The sequence below is a fragment of the Meles meles genome, chromosome 5, assembly GCF_922984935.1.
Source record: "Meles meles chromosome 5, mMelMel3.1 paternal haplotype, whole genome shotgun sequence".
Lineage (NCBI taxonomy): Eukaryota > Metazoa > Chordata > Mammalia > Carnivora > Mustelidae > Meles > Meles meles.
In genome coordinates this window covers 23,382,501-23,405,711 of record NC_060070.1, presented here as the reverse complement: position 1 = coordinate 23,405,711, position 23,211 = coordinate 23,382,501, and the positions used below count along the sequence as shown (strand labels likewise).

Sequence of the window (23,211 nt, the reverse complement as noted above, 5' to 3'; positions counted from 1 at the left end):
CCCTCTCTCCTCCCTTCTTTCCTTCTTCCCCTCCTCCCCTTCCTTCCTTCTCTTTCTTCCTTCTTTCCCGCTTTTCTATCATTTTATCTTCTTTCCTTCCCTCCTGCCCTCCTTTCCTTCTTTCCTAATGTGAAGTCAACACATGACCAGATCCTTACTGAGTCTCTCAATTTTTAGTGACTTGCTAAAATTTTTTCTTTGTGTGTTACTCTGTAATATTGGCTAGCTAGAATCAGCCAACAGAAAATATCTTGTTCCTCCACCTCGACCCTTTGTAGATAACTGACTTTATTGTTTTCTGTTTTATTCGTCCTGCATTGCTTTTTGCAAAAGTAAACGGAGACATTTGTCCTTTCTTTTTTCTACAAAAGGTAACACACAACGTATAACCCATTTCCCCCCAGATTTATGTGGTTGTTATTGACATCTAATTTACATAACATAAAATTTACCCCTTTAAAGTATATAATTCACAAGATTTTGTAACCTTCATCACTATCTAATTTCAGATTATTTTTCATCACTTTCAAAGGAAATCTTGTACCCATTAGTAGTCACTTCCCATTCCACCCCCTTCCCTCAGCCCGCAGCAAACAGTCATCTACTTTCTGGCTCTATAGATTTTCCCATTCCGAACATTTCACATAAATGGAATCATTCAACATACAGTCTTTTTTTTTTTTCCTTAAAGATTTTATTTATTTATTTATTTGACAGAGAGAAATCACAAGTGAGGCAGGCAGAGAGAGAGGAAGGGAAGCAGTCTCTCCACTGAGCAGAGAGCCCGATGTGGGACTCGATCCCAGGACCCTGAGATCATGACCTGAGCTGAAGGCAGCGGCTTAACCCACTGAGCCACCCAGGCGCCCCAACATACAGTCTTTTGAATCTGGATTTTTTTTCACTTAGCATGTTTTCAAATTTTATCCATGTTGTAGAATGTAGAATCAGGACTTCATTCCTTTTTACTGATGAGTAATATTCCGTTGTATAGAGAGATCACATTTTATTTATCCATTTATCAGCTGACAGATATTGGGTTGTGTTTACTTTTTGCCATTATGAATAAGGCTACTGTGAACATTCGTGTGTAGGTTTGTTTTTTTTTTAAGATTTTATTTATTTATTTGACAGACAGAGATCACAAGGCAGAGAGGCAGGCAGAGAGAGAGAGGAGGAAGCAGGCTGTCCGCAGAGCAGAGAGCCCGATGCGGGGCTCGATCCCAGAACCCTGGGATCATGACCTGAGCCGAAGGCAGAAGCTTTAACCCACTGAGTCACACAGGCGCCCCTCGTGTGTAGGTTTTTACAAGGACATATATTTTGAGTTTTGTTAACCCTTGTTAATGTCTCTTGTTTTTTATGTTAGCCCTCCTATTGGGAGTAAAATGGTATTTTATTGTGGTTCTGATTTGCATTTCTCTAATTACTAATGACATTGAACATCTTTTCATGTGCTTATTGGCCACTTATATGTCTTCATTAGAGAAATTTCTATTCAAATTCTTTCCCTTTTTTATAAAATAAAATTTGTCTTTTCATTATTAAATTATGAGTTATTTATGTATTCTGAATATAAGTATCAGTACATGTATATTTACCAAGTATATAATTTGCAAATATTTTCTCCCATTCTGAGGGTCATCTTCTCACTTTCTTGATGGTATCCTTTGAACTTTTTCATCTCCATGAGTTCCATTCATCCAGTCTTTCCTTTGTCATTTATTCTTTTGGCATCATAGTTAAGAAATCATTCCTGAATCCAAAGTCACAAAACCTACTCCTCTGTTTTCTTCTGAGAGCTTAGCTCTTGCATTTAGGTCTATGTCCATTTATGGTTAATTTTTGTACGTAGTGTGAGGAAAGGGACTAACCTCATTCTTTGGCAGATGGCGTGTTGTCCCAGCACCATTTGTTGAAAAAACTCATCTTTCGCCATGAATTATCTTGACACCTTTGTCAAAAATCAATTGGCCGGGGTGCCTGGGTGGCTCAGTGGGTTAAAGCCTCTGCCTTTCACTCAGGTCATGATCCCAGGGTCCTGGGATTGAGCCCCGCATCAGGCTCTCTGCTTGGCAGGGAGCCTGCTTCCTCCTCTCTCTCTCTCTGCCTGCCTCTCTCCCTACTTGTGATCTCTGTCAAATAAATAAATAAAATCTTTAAAAAAAAAATCAATTGGCCATAAATGTAAAAGTGTATTTCTGGACACTGAATTCTATTCCATTGTTCTGTATGTCTATTTTTATGTTACTACCCCTGCTGTTTTGATTACTGTAGAGTTGTGTTAAGTTTTGAAATTGAGAAATGTGAGTCCTCCAACTTTGTTCTCCTTTTTCAAAATGGCTTTAGCTATTTTGAGACCCTTGCATTTTTATATGAATTTTAGGATCAGCTTGTCAATTTCTGCACACACACCAAAAAAAGAATTTGAGACTTTGACAGGGATTGGATTGAATCTATGGATGAGTTTGAATACTATTGCCGTCTTAAGTCTTCTGATCCATAAACATGGATGTCTTTCTATTTATGTCTTTAATTTCTTTCAACAGTATTTTGTAGTTGTCAGTGTACAAGTTCTGTACTTCTTTTGTTAAATTAATTCCAAAAAATTTTATTTTTTATTCTGTTATTATAAATGGAATTGTTTTCTTAATTTCATTTTCAGAATGTTTATTGCTAATATATAGAAATACCATTTGTTTTTGTATATTGATCTTGTATCCTGCCACCTTACTAAACTAGTTTATTAGTTTTAATAGTTTACTTGTATGTATGTATGTATTTCTTGGGATTTTTTTAAAGGACTTTATTTTGGTGGCTCAGTTGGTTAAGCAACTGCCTTCGGCTTGGGTCATGGTCCCAGAGTCCTGGGATCAAGTCCCACATCAGGCTCCCAGCTCGATGGGGAGTCTGCTTCTCCTTCTGACCTCCCCTTTCATACTCTCTCTTACTCTGTCTCTCTCTCTCTCAAAACAAATAAATAAAAATCTTTAAAAAAATAAAAGACTTTATTTATTTGAGAGAGAGAGAGAGCACAAGCAGTAAGGGAAGGGGCAGAGGGAGAGATAGAAGCAGACTCCCCACTAAGCAGGGAGCCTGACACAGGGCTCAATCCCAGGACCCTGAGATCATGAACTGAGCTGAAGGCAGACGCTTAACTGACCGAGCCACCCAGGCATTCCTCCTTAGGACTTTTTATACACAAGATCATGTTATCTGCAATTAGAAATAACTTCACCTCTTCCTTTCCAATCTAGATGCCTTCACTTTCATTTCCTTGTCTAATTGCCCTAACTAGACCATTCAGTACATAGCTAAATGAAAAGGCAAGAGTGGGTATTACTATCTTATTGCTGATCTTGGGGAGAAAGCTTTCAATTTTTTACCACTAATTATGATGTTAATTATGGGTTTTTCTTAGATGCCTTTTATAGGTTGAGGACATTTCTCTCTATTCCTAGTTTGTTGAATGATTTTATCATGAAAGAGTTTTGGATTTTATTTACATATAATCTTTTGGACTTTGTTTTTTCATTAAGCAGTATATCCTAGAAATCACTCCACATCAGTTCATAAGGATTTCCCCCCACTTTTTTAAACAACAGTCTAGTTCTCATGTGTATGTATGTTTACCAGTAAAATTAATCATAGTTTTAGGAAGTCAACTTTCCAGGTGGTCTTTTAACATAAAGTCTTATAGATTCTCTACAGCTCACCATATTTAACCCTTATCAGATTTGCCAACCTCTATTTATCTATTTCTACTCCTCTTGTTAATAGGAGAATTCAAATTTATGAGTATAGCAAGAATACTCATTCCTCGCTTCTACTGCCAAATAGTAACTCCCATAGAAATTAAATGCTGAAGTAGAAAATAAGGATAGAGTGAGTTATATTGATTTTTTAAGAATCTCAATCCCCAAAACCTTAATTCAGTCCCTCCTATAAGTTATGCTTGTCAGATTATACTGAGACACAGTTCATGTTCCTGAGGAACTTAGAGACCCGTGTATAGAAGGGGGACAGGCTCACAAATGGTTTAAGCACAAGTCATAAAAGAGGTTCAACAAGCTATAGAAGGAATTTAAAGAAAAAGAAAGGTCACATCTGGGGAACCAGGAAGAGCAGCACAGAGAGGGGGCATTTGGGAAAACCTGAAGGATGAGCTTTTTGACAGGCAGAGAGAAGAGCCCTCAGATAACTCAGGCTTGGGAACAAGAAAGGGCAGATGGGGACTACCTAAAAATGAAGAGCGCAGCTTGACTACCACAGGTGCTTATCATACATAGTTGACATAAGGAATTCTTTATTCAATTCCTTAATCTTATGAAGAATACTAATATATAAAACAGATGTAAGTGAGGTTGTTCTTATTGAAATGGAGATGAAAGTATTATGAGTTCCTAAGATCCATTCAAAAAACAAATGTTTAAAGTCACTGCATTGGAGCAAGAGCAGGAATAGGAAGACATTAGGGCTATATATATGAATGAATATGTGAATATGTATAGTAATATATGAACATATAGTAATGTATGAATATATGGAAATACTGTGTGACTGTGTGTGTGTGTGTCTGTGTGTTTATATTGCTCTCCTACAAGGGTGGGACGAGAAGAGGACTGATGATATAATAAGGAGGAATAAATGATGGAGACAATGAAAGGAAACAAGAGGAAATGAGGGAAGGGAGGAGGAAAGGAAAGAGATGAGAGACAGGGAGAGAAGAAAATTGTATACTGCTACAGAGCCAAAGGAGAGGAGAGTTTCAGGAAGAAATGAGTCACCAAAGAAGATGTACAGATGGTAAATAAGCACATAAAAAGGTGTTTAACACCTTTTTAGTTATTAGAGAAATTAGAGTTGTTAGGGAAATGCAAATTAAAACCCTAGTGAGAAACTACTGCACACCCATTAGAATGGTTAAAATTAAAAAGACTGACCATTTTGAGTGTTGACAGGGATGTGGAAGGTATGGAACTCTCATACACTGCTGAAGGGAATGCAAAGTAGTCAATCACCTTGCAAGGCATTTTTACAGTTTCTTAAAAACTTAAACATACACTTACCATATAATCCAGCCATTCCACTCTGCGTATCTACCCAAGAGAAGTGAAAACACATGTTCATACGAAAACATAAGCTGATGTTTATAGCAGCTTTATTTAAAATAGCCAAGACCTGGAAAGAACCCAAATGTCCTTCATCAAGTGAACAGATAAACAACTTATGGTGTATCCATATAATGGAATACTATACAGCAATACAAACAAATGAGTTAGTGAGATACAGCAATATGGATGAAACCATACAAAAAAGAGTACCTACTGCATGACTCCATTTATATAAAATTCTAGGAAATGCATTCTAATCTATAGTTGGAGAAAGCAGAGAACAGTGGTTGCTTGAGAAGGGGGGCTGGGTGGATGGGATGGTCATTATTCTGATTCCAGATTTCATAGTTGTATACATATGCCAAAACTTACCTAGTTGTACATTTTAAATATGTGCTGGTTATTAAATGTCAGTTATATCTCAGTAAAGCTGTTTTTTTTTAAATATTTTATTTATTTGACAGAGAGAAATCACAACTAGGCAGAGAGGCAGGCAGAGAGAGAGGAGGAAGCAGGCTCCCTGCGGAGCAGAGAGCCCCATGCGAGGCTCAATCCCAGGACCCTGGATCAGGACCTGAGCCGAAGGCAGAGGCTTGAACCCACTGAGCCACCCAGGCGCCCCAAAGCTGTTGTTTTTTAAAGAAGAGGAAAAAAGAAAAAGAAGTTGAAAGTTAATAGAGTTAAATGTAGAGGGAAGAACCGGAAGAGCAGGGATTAGAATGAGGCCATTTGACATTCTCAAAAGCTCATTGTTGACTGGAAGAGCAGTTCTAATGGGGTTGAAAGCAAGACTAGCTTGAAAGCAAGGCTGTCAGAGTTAAGGAGTGAGATGGTGATGGAGGGATAGAAACAGGGTGCATTTATTGCTCCTGTATCAGTCCACTTAGGCTGCCACAACAAAACACCATGGAAAGTTTTTCTTCCACACCCTCCTTCCCCCTCCCTTTGTCATTACATTGTTCATGAAAGCATACAGAGCCTGCCTCCATTTGCGTAGACTGAACCACAGTGGGCACCCTGCTTCAGTGTTTCAGATCTTGCAGCCTTGAAGTCCATCAAAAGTATTTCTTGAGAGGCCACTCTATACAGAACACTCCAACTAGCTATCTTGTAAAATGGAGAATTTTTTTCAGGGCAATTTAGACTACTGCACTTTATTCTAGAAATATTTATGCTACTGCCTCACCCCTACATTGTGCAAATACTCTCTTCCCTTCCCCTCTCGTGCTCTCTCCTCTCCTCCCCACTGTTTTACTTCTCTCTCTATTCCACTCCAACCCATCCTTACCCCCTGTCTGGGGCATTTTGGGGTCAGTACTACAGGTCTTATAAATCCAACAAACTTAATTCACTTTGGTTTAAAATATCTTAGGAAATAAGTCCAGATCTGAGAAATCAAGGTGGAATGGGTCCAGCCAGAAGAAGAAATTCCAGAATTATGAATGACATAGAGAACTTACCGGTAGCCCCAGCTCCAAAAGTTCCAGACACCCTTACTCACCATTCAGAAAGATTCCAGGCTACCAAAAGGTACTACCCTAGGGGTTTGTTTAAAAATAACAAAAGTGTCTTCTTCTAAGTCAATTAAAAATGTGGTATTAGGGGATTAAAGGATGCCTAAACTCCCAAAGTGACCAGCATGTGTTTAATTTTTAAGACCTCATATGAAGACCTTGTATGAACACTGAGAAGGCTCAACTCCTTGCAATATACGGTCTCTGGAGAGTCAATGGTTCCTTATTTCAGCCCCTTTTCTCCTCCCTTCTCCCTTCTCTTGGTCTCCCCTTTGTCTTCCCTCTCTCTATATTTTTCAAACTCCAACACACAGAACACAAGGAAGAAGAATATGGGCCTCTCCAAATATTCCACGTTTATCTTAAACTGAAAAGCACAGAATTACCCTTACTTTTCCAACAAGGGTTTTCCCAATGCTTAGGATAATAAGGTAATGCATTATCAGAGAGCTACAACCTCTGTCGAGAGATGGCTATAAATCAAGAATGTCCTATGATGTCCCGATCTCTTTCTACCATGACAGAGAAAGAGAGATATTTGTATTCTATAATAAATATCCTGAGTATTTCTAATAATAGTTTAATTTAATTCTGGCAAATTTTTTTTTAAGATTTTATTTATTTATTTGACAGAGAGAGATCACAAGTAGGCAGAGAGGCAGGCAGAGAGAGTGAGAGGGAAGCAGGCTCCCTGCCGAGCAGAGAGCCCGATGTGGGACTCGATCCCAGGACCCTGAGATCATGACCTGAGCCGAAGGCAGCGGCTTAAACCACTGAGCCACCCAGGCGCCCTAATTCTGGCAAATTTAAGATGAAAAAAAAACAACAAGCAAAACTACTCTACTACCCAAGATATCATTAATCTGACATATGACCAGAGTTCGAATACCCTAAGTTCCCATTCCCAACATGTGGATGGAAGATTTAAGACCAATATGTCTAGATGTCTAGCCAAGAGGACCCTTAAGAGACCACTTCAATCTAGGAACCCCTCCAGTAGAAGCCAGGAAGGCACAAAGGGACCTGGGTAGTACAAACACTGAGCCAGGCTATGAAGTTGGGGCAGAAGAGGGATTGCTGATACATGCTCCAGGCACATGGGGGCCCCAAGAAGGGTGGGGACACATCAGCATCCCCAGTGAATAGAATCAAATATGAAGAGGATGAGAACCATGGAGACAGACATCTGTTCTCCTTTTGCAATGCCCAGTACTCAGCCCCAGGTTTCCTGACCTTCAGGGAGTTCTTGTGTTGTCTTCTTAATCTATGTCCACTTACTTCCTGCCTTGGACTCAGATGTCTCTGTTCACTTGTCAGGGCTCCAGAGGCTTTTGTGTCCATTCAACTAGAAAAGGTGGGGCTGCGGGACGTGATGCTGAACGCCTTCCTCCTCAGGAAACAAACCATGGCCGACAGAATGAAGAGCCTTGTGAGTTTAGTGAGAAGGGCTCCCTGAAACTCTCGTTATCTTTTACATTTGAGCCAATAAAAATTCTTAACTTGTAAGCTCTTGCTTTCAGCCTATTTGGATAGGACTGTTGAAAATTTAAATAACTGTAAAAGGGAATTCAATAAGAAATAGAAAGGAAGTAATTCGAGCTAATTGTAGTCGAGTTTTAAAAATATGCACATTTTTTTCCAAGACCACATTTAATTTTGTCACTTTCGAAATGGAACTAGTTTCAGCACCTGCTCTGGAACATTAGCCCACTCTCGAGTGACCCACAGATGTTCGGGGGGTTTAGATAATGTGAGCAAGGGCTCTCACTATCTAATTCTTGTGTTAGCTAATTTTCCAGATATTAGTGACATGTTTCTATTTAAGGGTTTTATGCTAGCCTAATCTGTTAGGAAATATAAAATTCAAACCTTTAATCAGCTCAAAGTGTTGCTATATTTTGTGAATATGGATTCATTAATTTTTTGAGGAGAAAGTCATTAGACTAACACATAGTTATTTGGGAGAGAAATCAGAGGTTTACAATCTCTAAGTTTTTTCCCTCTCTGTGACTGAAAACGAAAGACGTAAATTTCGCAAATCCAGTTCTACAAATGGGATGTGAGGCCAGACTTCTAGACTACCGCTGAACAATAATGGAGGTAAAGGACTCCTTATAATAAGTAATTGAGATATTCAATTACCTTTTTTTTACTACTATATTCAAAACTACTGACCAAGTGAAAAATTTTATAGTTCATTAACTGATCTTTAGGATTATCCCGTGCCATCAGATTAAAAGACACAAGATTCCTAGATCAGAGACAAAGAATTTTATGACTCACGGCAGAGCAGGTGACATGACCTTTATGTTTGTATCAGTTCTCTTTGCCTCCCAAGTCCCAAGGGGGCAACATGGAGAAGACCAGATGTATGCAGGGGTTTTTGTCCCAAATGACACTGAGCTTGAGGAAGATTCCACTCTTTATGGCAAGCTTGCCATTTTTCCTGGAGGGAGACATTACCCATCCTTCAGTATTGCTTTTTGTAAACAGAACCATGAGAAATGGCCCAGGTAAAGAGTGGCCAGGGCCATGCATTCTTGGCTACTCAACAAGGGGTGCAGGACTGGGAGAGAACCATGGAGGAGTATTTCTCAACAAGTTGGACTTCAGAAAGAATATCTCAACTGTGTGGCCCTTTCCTACTTAAAGTTTACTAAAAGTTTGTATACATGTACTAGGCTGGGGAGTTTTTATAGCCAACCATCTAATAGAAAAACTGTCATTCTCTCTTATTACAGGATGAAGTTGGTAAAGTCAAGAGAGATGTTATAGTTGAATATTGTCAGAAGTAAGTATGGTGTATGTGAACAACATACGCTGATTTCTCTGACCCTGAATTCAATAAACTGCTATGTTCTGTAGAAATCCAGACAATGAGTCAGGTGGTTTTCTTAAATTTTTAATTGATTTTTTTCCTACTGAACATTTATTTATTTATGTATCTTAATTCAAATTAAATTAATTAACATGTATTTCTAGTTTCAGAGGTAAAGTTCAGTGATTCATCAGTCTTATATAATACCCAGTGCTCATTACATCACATGCCCCCTTAATGTCCATCACCCAGTTACCCATCCCCCACCCCCACCCCTCCAGCAAACCCTCAGTTTGTTTCCTATGATTAAGAGTCTCTTATGGGGGGAGGGGAGGGTGCCTGAGTGGCTCAGTCAGTTAAGTGTTGGCCTTTGGCTCAGGTCATGATCCCAGGGTTCTGGGATCAGGCCCTACATAGGGCTCCCTGCTCAGTGGAGAGCCTGCTTCTCCCTCTGTGTGCTCTCTCATCTCTCTCTCTCACTCTCTCTCTAAAATAAATAAATAAAATCTTTTTAAAAAGAAAAGTCTCTTCAGGTTTGTCTCCCTCTCTGATTTCATCTTGTTTTATTTTTTCCTCCCTTCCCCTATGGTCCTCTGTTTTGTTTCTTAAATTCCACATATTCGTAAGATCGCATGATAATTATCTTTCTCTGATTGACCTATTTTACTTAGCATAATACCCTCTAGTTCCATCCATATCATTGCAAATGGCAAGATTTCATTTTTTGGTGGCTGCATAGTATTCCATTGTGTATATATACCACATCTTCTTTATCCATTCATCTGCTGATGGACACCAGACTCTTTCCACAGTTTGGCAATTATGGACATTGCTGCTGTAAACATTGGGGTGCATGTGCCCCTTCGGATCACTAGGTGGTTTGTTTTTAAATAAACACAATTCTATTGGATAAAACCAAACCAAACTATTCTCTGACATGTAGAAGAGTATCAGAAATGAAGGATGGGAGATGCTTTGAAGAGGTTCATGCCTTTAGCTTTCAGGCAAGAGAACCAGATAGAACTTTCTTCTTGATGAGGTCCTCTGTATCTTTGAAAGATCTTTTAGGGAAGTAGATCCTTCTGGGAAAGATGGAATAACTTCGATTGACTTTATGGACATCATCTCTTCTGACTTTCAGGTTCAACTACCGTATGTCTCACTATGCTCTTCGGGGTCAGATTATGGCATACTGCAATAGTCTGAGAGCCCTGCTGGAAGATTTCCCTACCATCAGAGATACATTTTTCATGGTGGGGCAACCACAAGAAAAGAAAGGGTTGAGAGACTCCAAGGAGGGCCTCAAGGCTGACCCCAGGTGTGTAATTTCCTTTAGGTCTTTTTACTCCACCTCCATACCCTACCCCTCCCAGGGAGGAGGGAGGAGGCATGTTAAATTTGGAATGGGAATCTTGCTTTCTTTACTGCATTTGACCTTGATCTCCTGGTTCAGAAGGGCAAAAGAAAGAGCTAACACTCTAAGAATAACAGTATCTTTGCATTTGAACCCAGAAGAGCTTCTTTGTTTATGGGCTGTTTCACTGCTTTTTCAATCTATGCAGTTTTTTGTTTTCCCCTGGAGAGCCCAGAGATTTCCATCAGTCACACCCTTTTACATAAGCCAGCATCTAAAATAACCAAACAAATAAGTAATCTTGATCTTGAGCTGTCCTGACTTCAAATATTTTACTTAAGGGACCAGAAGAAATAAGAAATACACACACACACACAACCACACACACAACATTGATACACCAGTGCCTTGGATAAATCTGCCCTTCTGTATTTCTCTGGCAGAGAAAAAAAAATACATGTAGAGTGATATTAAGTGATAAGAGCAGAGCTGCTTCCATACTTCCTTATTATGCCTTATCCAGTTTTCCAAAAGTTCTTAACTCAACCTGCCTGGAGTTCACTTATCTAGATGGAAGAGTTAGCATACCTATGCAGTCAGCAACCACATTTCCTTAAAAAAGAAATAGAAAAAAAGAAGAAAAGGAAAGAAAAAAAAGAAAAGAAAAGAAAGAAAGGGAGAAAGAAGGGGTGTTACACAGTTCTTCCGTCTCCAAGGGGGGCCAAAAATGGTGAGCTTACTTTCTACCTTACTCTTCCCCTTAAGGCACAGAGCTTAGTGTTATATAATAGTAATACTCAATAAATATCATAGACCAGATAGATGAAAGTGAATTGAGAGACCATTTGTATCAGACCACTCATTCCCTCACTTACTCATTCATGCATTATTCAGTCAGCATTTATTTAGTGCTTATTTAATACCAGTCACCTTGCTATGTGCTGGAGTTATGAAAGTAAATAAGCCATTAACTCTGGCAGTAAATTCAGCCCAGTGGGGGAAAGCGCTGTCAACAAAAAAGTAACTTCAAAGATTTTAAAGGTAATCTGCTAGAGTTATGTGAAATGTTCCTTGAGGACGCAAAAGAGGGAGTGTTTAACTGTAGCCCAGGGCCTCGGGGAGAAGTTAAAAAAGGAAGTGGCAGGTAAGTCAGAGCTCACCAAAAAAAAATGGGGATGATAGAACAGGCTAGAAATATCTGGAGAATTGGGGCGCCTGGGTGGCTCAGTGGATTAAGCCGCTGCCTTCAGCTCGGGTCATGATCTCAGGGTCTTGGGATCGAGCCCTGCATCGGGCTCTCTGCTCCGCGGGGAGCCTGCTTCCTTTCCTCTCTCTCTGCCTGCCTCTTTGCCTACTTGTGATCTCTCTCTCTATCAAAAAAATAAATAAAAAATCTTAAAAAAAAAAAAAGAAATATCTGGAGAATAAAAAAGCTTGAGTTTTCAGGTCCTTGACTAACTGATAGCCGGTTACCAAAATAGTGACCAGTCCTACCTTGACACTTTTATAGGCGCCTAGTTTGTGGAGACCAGTGTCTGTCTCATAAGCTCAGCCAGTGCATCCACTTGGGCCGACTTCCACATTTACCCCATGGAAGAATGCATTTGAAGGAAGGGTAGGGCAAATACACCTCAGTAGACTGACTATTTTGCTCAAGGGTTTGACTGTACACCTGTTGCCCAATGGGGCTGAAGTGTATCTTTCTCTTCTATGAAACATCACAGGATAATCCTCTGACTTCTTAGTTTCATTATCTCATCTACCCACTAGCCAAGTCAACCATTTATAAGCCCTATCTATACTTGGGATCAAATTTTTAAAATAGTTTCCAGAAGTCAAACCACACATTCACTACATTTATGCTTAGGATCAAATGTATTCAGGAAGTCTGTCTTTGCTTCTGATCTGTTTTATTGAAGCACCCAAATAAGGAGGTCAGGAAGTAGAAATAAAAAGAAAAAAAAAAGTCTCTGATTTGCAGGTCTTGCTCTATTCCTGTATTGTTTATTGTAGATGACTGTGTTTCCTAAAGATCAAGGGAAACCATCATTTAAGGGGGATGAGCCTAGAGACCTAAATCATCTGGTCAGTGTGTGCTAATTTCATGGCAGGACTCTGGTCAATTGAAGTGTGGGCAAAGTAAGTGCTCACCCAGAGCCCAAGTCATAGAGTTAGACAGTAGAGAAGCAGTGACTGAAAAAGATTCAGTATTTTTTGACTATACCCAACTCCTACTTCCTAAACTCCCCAGATTTCAACCTGTTCCTTTTAATACACCACAGAGAACAGAGCAATAGAGAAAGGAACTTCTGTCTTATGTGGAAGCTTAAAAAAGTATAAGATTATTTTTAACTCCAAAGTCTGTGATTCCATGTACTGAGTATTAACAAAAATGAACATCAGCCACAAGGAGATAGAGTGGAGAGAGTCATGGTCTTGGAGTTAGAATATTTGGACTTTACCCAGCTCAATTATAAGTTGCCCTGAGGGCTCAGGCAAATCACTTCTCTTCAGTCTTTGAACCTCAACTCTTCACCTGATGAGTGAGAACACTGAAGCAGCTTTCTGACATTCAACATGCTAAGATTTTCAGTGCTAGGTTGTCTAGAGTTTGATTCCAAGGAATGGAACTGCTGAGGAAAGACTTGCTTGGAAAGGGGCCATCTAGAAGTGTTTGTGAAATGATAGATGGGAATCACCCCAGGACGAGTTTAACTAGAGACGAAGGGACAGAGTTGGGGAATGGTGAGGGTCATGGAGGGACAGGTCCTCACTCACCTCATTCTTAAAATATGGAGTTGGGTTAGGTCGAAGATAAAAAATAAGTTTTCTTTTAAATGTCAGTTCTAACAATTAATGCCCTTTGGAGGATTCTTATATATATATATATATATATATATATATATACACACATATATATATATATATATATATATATATATATATATACACACACATATATATATATATATATATATATATTTTTTTTTTTTTTTTTTAATGAGAAACAACCATATTTTCCAGAATAGTTTTTCATGAGTGGCCTTGTTCTACATTTTCTCCTTTGGAGGATTCTGAGACATCCCAAGCTTATGAGTGTGTTGTCATGGATTGGCAATGTCTGTCATGGCCAAGGACAGGGGCAAGGTGGCCTCCCTGGTTGTGTTTGCCATCCCTTGACCAGCAGAGCCCTGTCAGTTCTGTAGGTTTAAAATTCCAATCCTTTAAAGGCTATAATGTATTATATTTACTTTTAACGGAGACAACCTTATCCACAAGCCCAAGTCTCTATAGAAGAGGAGACAAGGGGAGTTCTTCTCCCAAGAAGGATGCCCCTTGAGGCCTCCTTGTTTTTCATGGCTCCAGAGGAGACTAGAGTCTGGAGACTGGGATGATGCTTAGGCATATTTCAAGAGCAGGGGTGTCTGTCACCTGCTGGAGTGAAGAAGGGAGAGAAGGGTTAATGTGAGAACATTAGTCAAACCCTTACTGTGTGACAGGTAGAGCCAAGATCCCACATGGTGTTTATGTGCATTGAAAGAAGGCGGCCCTTCCTCTGGGTGGGTGTAGCCCCCTGCCAGGGTGCAGAGCTTGGAAAGTAAAACATGGGCTGCATCTCAGCCACTGCTGGCTGCCTCAGGGCACAACCCGAACAACAGTACATGACAACCTTGGTGCCAAGTGCTGTACCGCACTGGATAGACATGGTCCTTGCCCCTTAGGCAAGGGGAAATAGGTAATCTTTTTAAAAAGATTTTATTTATTTATTTGAGAGAGAGAGAGAGAGAGAGAGAGAGCGTGCATGAGGGGAGGGGCAGAGGGAGAAGCAGAGTCTGTTGACCAGGGATCCTGGTATGGGGTTCAATCTCAGGACCCTGAGATCATGACCTCAGCCAAAGGCAGAGGCTTAACCAGCTGAGCTACCCAGGTGCCCTGGGAAAATAGGTAATTACAATACATTGTGATAAAGACTAAAATATAATAAGAGAATAATAAAAGCAACACCCACCAGGAAATGTTCATTATTATCTTAAGGATTGGGGAGGTGGGGATGGGGAGCCAGGCAGGCTGCAGGGTAAAGGGATGCTTAACCTGAGACTTAGAGGATGGTTAGTGTTTCAGGTAGACCAGGAAAAGAACTTCAGTTCGAGCTGGGAGACCCTCGTGTGCAGTGACACAGAGATGTGAGACAGCACGTGCGCTCTTGAGTGGCTCCCACCCGGGTGTGTGAGGATGAGCAATGAGGAGGAGAATGTACAGAATGATGAGCAAGATCCAAAAGTCTGGCATTTGTCCTTCAACAGCAGGCAAAGGGGGAGTAAGATGATGGTTGGGAATCTCATTTAGGAAGCTACTGAAGCTGTACAGACAGGAGATGTGTAGGAGGTAAAACCAGTTGGCCAAGTGGATTTGATGGGAGGCTAAAGGCAAAGGAGGAAGCTGGGCGTCACCCAGAGCCTCTGGCTTGGATAAATAAAAAGATGGCAGTGCAATTATTATTTAATTGGTACAGAGTTTCCATTCTGGAAGATAGATAAAAGTTCTGGAGACAGTTGCACAACAATGTGGAAGTACTTAATGCCATTGAACTCTACACTCAAAAACAGTTCCAATGATAAATTTTATGTTATGTATATTTTATCACAATTCCTTTAAATGGGGAACAAATGGTAGTGTCCTAAAGAGGAAAAATGTAGAGAGGGAGATACTGAATCACAGCTCATAAGCCTCAGTGGTGAATTTCTTCCTTATTTCTTCCTTTTCGAGACCTCCCAACAGGTCTTGATGCTCCCTAATATGGATGTATCCAGGACTTTCATATATGGTTGACCCTTGAACAACATGGCTTTGAATGCACAGGTCCCCTTATACATGGATCTGTCTTTTATAAATATAGTAGAGTACTGTAAATGTATTTTCTCTTCCTTGTGATTTTCTTTTTTTTTTTTTTAGGATTTTATTTATTTAGTTGACAGAGATCACAAGTAGGCAGAGAGGCAGGCAGAGAGAGAGGCGGAAGCAGGCTCCCCACTGAGCAGAGAGCCCAACATGGGGCTCTATCACAGGACCCCGAGATCATGATCTGAGCCGAAGGCAGAGGCCTTCACCCACTGAGCCACCCAGGTGCCCCTTCCTTGTGATTTTCTTAATAACATTTTCTTTTTTCTAGCCTCGTTTATAAGAATACAGTATATAATATATATAGCATACAAAATATGTGTTTATCAACTGTCCATGTATCTGGTCAAGAGTAGGCTATTAGTAGTTAAGTTTCAGAGCAGTCAAGAGTTATGCACAGATTTTTGACTTCAAGGTGGGTCAGCATCCCTGAATCCTTGTGTTGTTCAACGGCCAACTGTACTTCATCCCACCAGCCTCCATCATAAATCATGTTTGCACATCTAGCTGCTTCAGAAGTGTAAGAACCTTGAGGGCAGTGGCCGTCTCCGTTTCATATCCCAGGTGTGTACCTCTGCCTTTGACCTTGACTGAAGGGGCAGATGGAGGTAGGGGAAATGGCCCACAGGAGGTAGGGGAAGTTCCAGCCAATGGCCTTTAATTCAATTATGAAATAAGATTGTGTCATCATTTGCTGGCAAGAATTTGGTATGAGGCTGAACGAAGTCTTGGAATTATTAGAAAAGGAAATGGGCATGAAAGCTGATCAAAGGAAAGAATAAGGGTTGTCCCAGGGTGACACAGCTCAGGCTGGAAACCATTTACTCGTTGTTGCATCAGTACAATTAGTGGTGTGATTTCCTCCAGCTGTGCTCAGCAACATGCAACTAGAAGCCAAAAACATAATAGTCAGAAAGATCCAGAGTTGGGGTTTTGCTATGTAGATGAGTAGTGAATACAAGGAAGCAGAGACTGAAAGGTTCTGGTGAACGAGTAGTTCCTATGCTTGACTGCGAGACCCAGTGTGGGCAGGGAAAGGAGGGAAGTCAGAATGGAACTGACAGATGAAAGGGGGAGACCAGAGGGCTGGACGATGTCAAGGAACATATTTTGTGGGGATAATGGGGGTTTACTGGGAGTAGATGAGTGAGGAAACTGGAATAAAAGATTGGTGTAGGAAAAGATGGGAAAGGGGGTTTTGGGTTTAAGTCTTTGGATGGGAGGAGGTCCCAGGTAATGATAAGGTCTGGAATGTGGCCCCAGAGTGGATGGCTGGAGGGGAAAGAAGGGGAAAGGGGATGATGTCTAGCTGGTAAGGAGCTGACAGGCTAGGGAGTTGGTGGCCCATCCACGAGAAGTGGGGAGGAACCCTCCTTGTGGGGCTGAGAACAGGCTATACCCCTGCGCTTCGGACCCAGAGCTTTCTGCTACTCTCTGTCCTTCCCCAGCAGATGGCTGCTCGCTGCAGGCAGGGGTGGAAATGGAAGGAAAGAGTGGATGAGAAATAAAGGGTAACACTTGGTAGAGGTCCCTGAGGCTCCAGGGAGGTATGCGCTTCTCCGAGGCCAAGGACTGGTTCAGTCTCACTGTTGCTGCCAGCCCTTCAGCCTGCAACCTCGTGTGCTTGGCCGCAGGCCCTGGTGACTTTTTATTGTTGATATTTGATGTTTCTTTGGGGCACCTTCGGACATCCATGAAGTGAACAATAGAGATAAGACTGGGTTACCCTGGCTTTGATCTGCTCCAGGACAGGAAAGTCTGACTTTGTGGTTACTGAAATAAAGGAAATTTCTCCAAACTAACACCATCCTTTGTTCCCAAGCCTCAAATTACCTGATTAAAACCCTGAGACTTGAAAGGTGGCTTTAAGGCCAATGATTCACTTCACGTAGAGTTTTAATGATTCAAAAAGTCTCCTACTCCGAATGTTTGATACTGAAAACATTCAGCCCTCAGTTAAAATGAGTTACATTTTACTTTACTTAAGTGGAAAGGGTCATCTGAATCTCTCCCAGAGACCCAGAAACAAAAACAAGGGTCAAAAAACACCCCTGTGATTTCCAAAGTGCCCCCAAGAAGGTGAGGACCTCCCAGCAGGAGTCCTTGCCAGGGACGAGGGAAGTGGGCAAGAAACCTGGGTACAAGTATAGACAATAGTGGGATGAGTAGGACCTGAAGAGTAAAGGAGAAGGGAGGCTCTAAAAATGATGCCCCGATTTCTGACTTGGGTGACTGAGGGTTGTGGCTGTTTTAACAGAGGAGGAGGCACAGGATTGGGGTGGTAGAGGGTCAGGAGTTCAGTTCTTGCCTTCTTTGACTGAGATGGTCTGAAACCCTGCCAACCAACAGGAAGCAGGTTGCAAGTGGGGTCCTGGGGAGGGGACCAGGCACGCACAGGTGGATTCGGGTATCACTGGTGAATGGATGGCCTTTGCATCCAGAAGAGTGGACACAACCGTGCAGGACTAGGGACAGAGTGGGAAGAGCAGAGCAGAGGGCTTAAGGGGGAGGGGCTGTTCTTTGGCCGGGTTAGGGGGCTCCATACCCACCACACACCTCCTTCCACTGTCTGTGTGCTTGTGAGGCCTGCTTTGTCTAGCAGAGCTGAGATGGGTCGAAGGTGGCACCCTTCTCTGGCCTTGTCCTATAACCCTCATTTCTAGGACATCCTCTCATTAGTGTGTTCAGGTTCCCACTTGTTAACAATTAACCCCAAGGGTTCCTACAAGGTCTCTCTGCTGGACCACAGGGGTTCCTTGCCCCCTACCCACCTTTGGCCCCTTTGCTAGATACCCTCACCTTAGCATTCTAACAACAAACTTTGTATAACGCCGCACAACTTACAAAATCTTTTTTCACAAGCTTGATACTCTTTTTAAAAATTATTCCTTACATCAATTCTGTGAGTTGGGAATCATTATCCCCACTTTACGTATGCAAGGACTCAGATGGTAGTGCATCTAAGGCCACACAGCTGTGGGTGATGGAAGCTGGTCTCAGAATGGGGTCCTCTGATGCCAGAATCCACACCTGTTAACTGCACAAGCACCATTTTCACACCAGATGAACACAATTAGACGTAAAGGCACCAAATCCATTCAAATAGAAAACAGCCCCCTTACCCCCCCTCTGTTACAGTGGGCCACCTCATTCCTGAGATGACATAGAAACCAGGTCAAGATGCCACCTTTCCCCAGTGGGTATACGAGAAAGATCACGAGCTTCCATTGGTATGAAGGTCAAACACAGGCAAAACCCAACAAAATAATCTTTTAATGTTTTATCCAATTATGGTAAAACCACAAAGAAAAACTAACAGTGATGAATGTAAAATTCAGGACGGTGGTTTCTCCCAGGGGCCCCCAGGGAGGTGCACGGCAGGCTTCAAAGGCTTTAGGCGGCTGCCTTCTGCTCAGGTCAGGATCCTAGGGTCCTGGAACCGAGTCCCGCCTCACGGTCCATGCTCATGGGGAACTCGCTTCTCCCTCTCCTCCCTGTTTCTCTAAAAAAAAAAAAAAATTAAAAAATAAAACAAAGTAAGTCTCAGCTTCATCTCTTAGGAGATGGGCAGGCAAGCTTTTCCAGAACCTCAGTCTCCTCCTCTGTCAAATAACAACACAGGCACATTCTAAGGACATAAGAATTCAGTGAGAAAATACTAACACCCAGAACGGTGCCAGCCATCTCACTCATGTCCTCTCTCTGCTTTCTCACCACACCTTTCCTGCCCTCCAAACCCACACCTTCCTCCAACACAGCCGGGGCTAAAAGCAGCCTCCCTGCTCCTCTCCTCCGTTATTTATAACCCAGGCCACCTGTGAGCCGCCTGAAAGGGAAACGTGCTGGCCCGGGCCAGGACACCGGGCTCCGGCTCGGGTGTCACCCCAGCCTGGAGCTGTGGCTGCAGGGCCGCGTTAGAAACAGTTCCCATCGGGGTGTCTGTTTTTTTAAAGAGAAATGCTGTGCTGACCCAAACTTTCTTATAATGCCACAGGAGTTTTCGGGCCCGGCCGCGGGGTTTGCTGTCTGCTGACGGGAAAGTCTTCCTCAATTTATGGTTCCTGCCCCATCCTTCTGAAGTGCTGGTTATGTTCAAAACTCTGCCAGAAGAGGTTTGTATTTCTTTCTGTGTGCCAGAATGAAAACTGGCTGGGGCTTTGTTATGTCTCGCGGTTAAGCGTAGCAATCACAGAGAACATCTCTTCTTTTTTTCCAGGGGTATCTAGTACCCGAAGTCTTCACACCACTCCCAATATTTTTGCCTGCTTCATAATCCTTTCTCTTGGGCCTCATTATTTCCCAGAGTTCTGTTTCTCCCTAGTCACTAATGAGCACTAATCTGAGCTTCCCGCATTCCTTATTAATCCTCAATTTCCTCCCACACCCTTCACGGAAAATCCCACCCGGATGCCCTGAAGCTAATGACAGGAGGAGATGGCAGGCATAACCATTAGCCTGTTTTTTTGAGGGGTTGCTCTGTGTACCTAACTTCCTGTTAGAGGGTAATATTGATAACCATAAAAAAAGGTAGATCTAGAAATACACAGAGTACTCAAGTAAGTATTTTCTAAGTGAAGTGTAACGCTGAAAAATGGCCAATGGGAACATTCTGATTTTTCTTTGTTAAGTGAAAACCTAGGTAAGAGGGTTTCTTACCCTCTTCGCCCCTGCCCCAGTTTTATTGAGATGTAACTAATCAGCAAATTGCATATGTTTGAAGTGTGTAACGTGATTTAACGTATGTGTACCTTGTAAAATGATTACCCAGTTAATTAACATATCTATCTCTTCACATAGTTACCTTCTTTTGCATGTGGTAGCAACACTTATCTACTCTCCTAGAAAGTTCCAAGTATGAAATACATTAACTATAGGCACCATGGTACACATTAGATCCTCAGAATTTATTCATCTGATACTGAAAATGTGTACCCTTTGGCCAACGCCTATCCATTTCCCACCCCTTGGTAACTACTCTTCTATGATTTCAACATTTTGTTTATTTTTTTAGATTCAACATATAAGCGAGATTGTCCAATGTGTCTTTTCCTATCTGGTTATTTTACTTAGCATGATATCCTCCAGGCTCATCCATGCTTTTGCAAATGGCAGGATTTTTCTTTTTTGAATGTGTGAATAATATTCTTCTGTGTGTGTGTTTCACATTTTTTTATCCATTTATCCATCCACTGGACACTTCGATTGTTTCCATAGCTTGCCTATTATGAGTAATGCTGCAACAGACATGAAAGTGTAGATAATCTCTTTGAGATACTGACTTTGGATGTGTACCCAGGAGTGGGAGGATCATATGGTAGTTCTACATACAAAAGAATGAAACTGGACCCCTACCTCTCACCTCTCACAAAAATTAATTTGAGGTGGATTAGAGACTAAGTGTAACACTGAAAACTGCAAAACTCTTGGAGGAAAGTGGGGAAAGATCCTTGACATTGGTCATGGTGATGATTTTTTGGATATAATACGAAAAGAATAGGCAACAAAAGCAAACATAAATAAATGTGACTATATCAAACTAAAAAGTTTCTGCTCAACAAAAGAAACAACAAAATGAAAGGGCAACTTACAGAATGGGAGAAGAAATATTTGCAAACCACGTATCTGATAAGGGGGTAATACCTGAAATATGTAAGGAACTCAGGAACTCCTATAAAACAACAACAATAAAATCTGACTTTAAAACGGGCAAAGGTCATGATTGACATTTTTCCAAAGAAGACAACCAGATGGCCAACAGGTACATGAAAAGATGCTTAACATCACTGATCCTCAGAGAGAAGCAAATCAAAACCACAATGAGAGAGCACCCTACACCTGTTAGGATGGTTGTTATCAAAATGACAAGAGACAGCAAGTCTTGGCAAGGATGTGGAGAAAAGGGAACCCTTGTGTCTTGTGGATGGGAATGTAAGTTGGTGCAGCCATTATGGAAAACAGTATGGAGTTTCCTCAAATAATTAAAAATAGAACTGCCCTTTCTTTCATTGAAGAATTTTAGATGTTTCAAAATATATAGTATATATTTTATAACTATTAAGTGTAAAGATAATTATGTATTATATATGTAAATACTACGTTCTTTAAGTTGGACCATCGTTTTCCACTTTTCCTTCACTTGAATGTTAATATTTAAGGTCCAGGGTTTGATTTTTTTTTTAAGATTTTATTTGACAGATGGAGATCACAAGTAGGCAGAGAGGCAGGCAGAGAGAGAGGAGGAAGCAGGCCCCCTGCTGAGCAGAGGGCCCGGTGCGGGGCTCGATCCTAGGACCCTGGGATCATGACCTGAGCTGAAGGTAGAGGCTTTAACCCACTGAGCCACCCAGGCGCCCCAGGGTTTGATCTTTTTTATTTGTGTGTTTAAACTACATTGATAAATACCTACACTTTGCTTACAGGTGTTCCCTCTCGGCAGTGGTATCTGAATACGGGTTCCTGCTAGGAGTTTATCTGTGACACTTGTAATCTATCAGTGGTCCTGCAAACACATTTTGCTGTGTTTCTGGTCACCAGTGTCTTTAAGCAAAGAGAAACACATTGCTTTAAACCCCTCACTCTAGGACTTACCTTGTCCAAAGACATATAACCTGGTTGAGGATTAGGTTTGTATTCTGTTTTTCAGATATTACTAACCTGTATTATAATTACTAACCTGTATTGTAATTACTAACCTGTATTATATTGTGAAAATGTTTAATATTCTTGTTTGAAGATATTATCCCTAATCGATGTGCTCATGTATTTTTTTAATTCTCTCTCTTTTTAAAAAGATTTTATTTATTTATTTGACAGAGAGAGAGACAGTGTGAGAGGGAACACAAGCAGGGGGAGTGGGAGAGGGAGAAGCAGGCTTCCCGCTGAGCAGGGAGCCCGATGTAGGGCTCTATCCCAGGATGCCAGGATCATGACCTGAGGCACGTTAGGCAGCTGAGCCACCCAGGTGCCCCTATTTTTGTTTTTTGGGGTTTTTTATTAGTTATTTTTACTAACATATAAGGTATTATTTGCCCCAGGGGTAAGGTCTGTGAATCGTCAGGCTTACATACTTCACTGTACTCACCATAGCACATACCTTCCCAAATGTCCATAACCCAACCACCCTCTCCACATCCTCCTCCCCCCAGCAACCCTCACTTTGTTTTGTGAGATTAAGAGTCTCTTATGGTTTGTCTCCCTCCTGTCTCTTAGAAACTTCTTAAAATGTATTTCTTTCTGTTAATTTTACCCACAGGCAGCTTTCCAAGCCTTACAGCTAACTCTACAGCTGATAGCCTCTCTCCATGATATTGTGGCCTACCTTTTCAGTTTTGCTCAACTTGGAAATTGTCCAACATGTTTTGAATTTCCTCTAAGCGCTAACCCCTTGAAAGGCGACTGGGGAGGAACTGAGGGCATTGGTAAGTGATTAGAGGTGATTCAGATCACCTTTGGTATTCACTTTTCTTCCTCCAACTTCACTGAACTATAATTGGCAAATAAAATTGGAAGCTA

General features: G+C 41.3%; 1 protein-coding gene across 1 annotated transcript in view; it reads left to right on the top strand.

The window, feature by feature from the left end:
* LOC123941165 (coiled-coil domain-containing protein 162-like) overlaps positions 1–23,211 on the top strand; it is a 132,884-nt gene that overhangs the window by 39,441 nt on the left and 70,232 nt on the right. The window contains exons 14-19 of the mRNA XM_046004070.1: positions 6,487–6,644; positions 7,946–8,057; positions 9,370–9,419; positions 10,588–10,764; positions 19,694–19,811; positions 22,952–23,117. Coding sequence (XP_045860026.1) covers positions 6,487–6,644; positions 7,946–8,057; positions 9,370–9,419; positions 10,588–10,764; positions 19,694–19,811; positions 22,952–23,117 — 781 coding nt within the window. The remainder of the gene's footprint in view (positions 1–6,486; positions 6,645–7,945; positions 8,058–9,369; positions 9,420–10,587; positions 10,765–19,693; positions 19,812–22,951; positions 23,118–23,211) is intronic.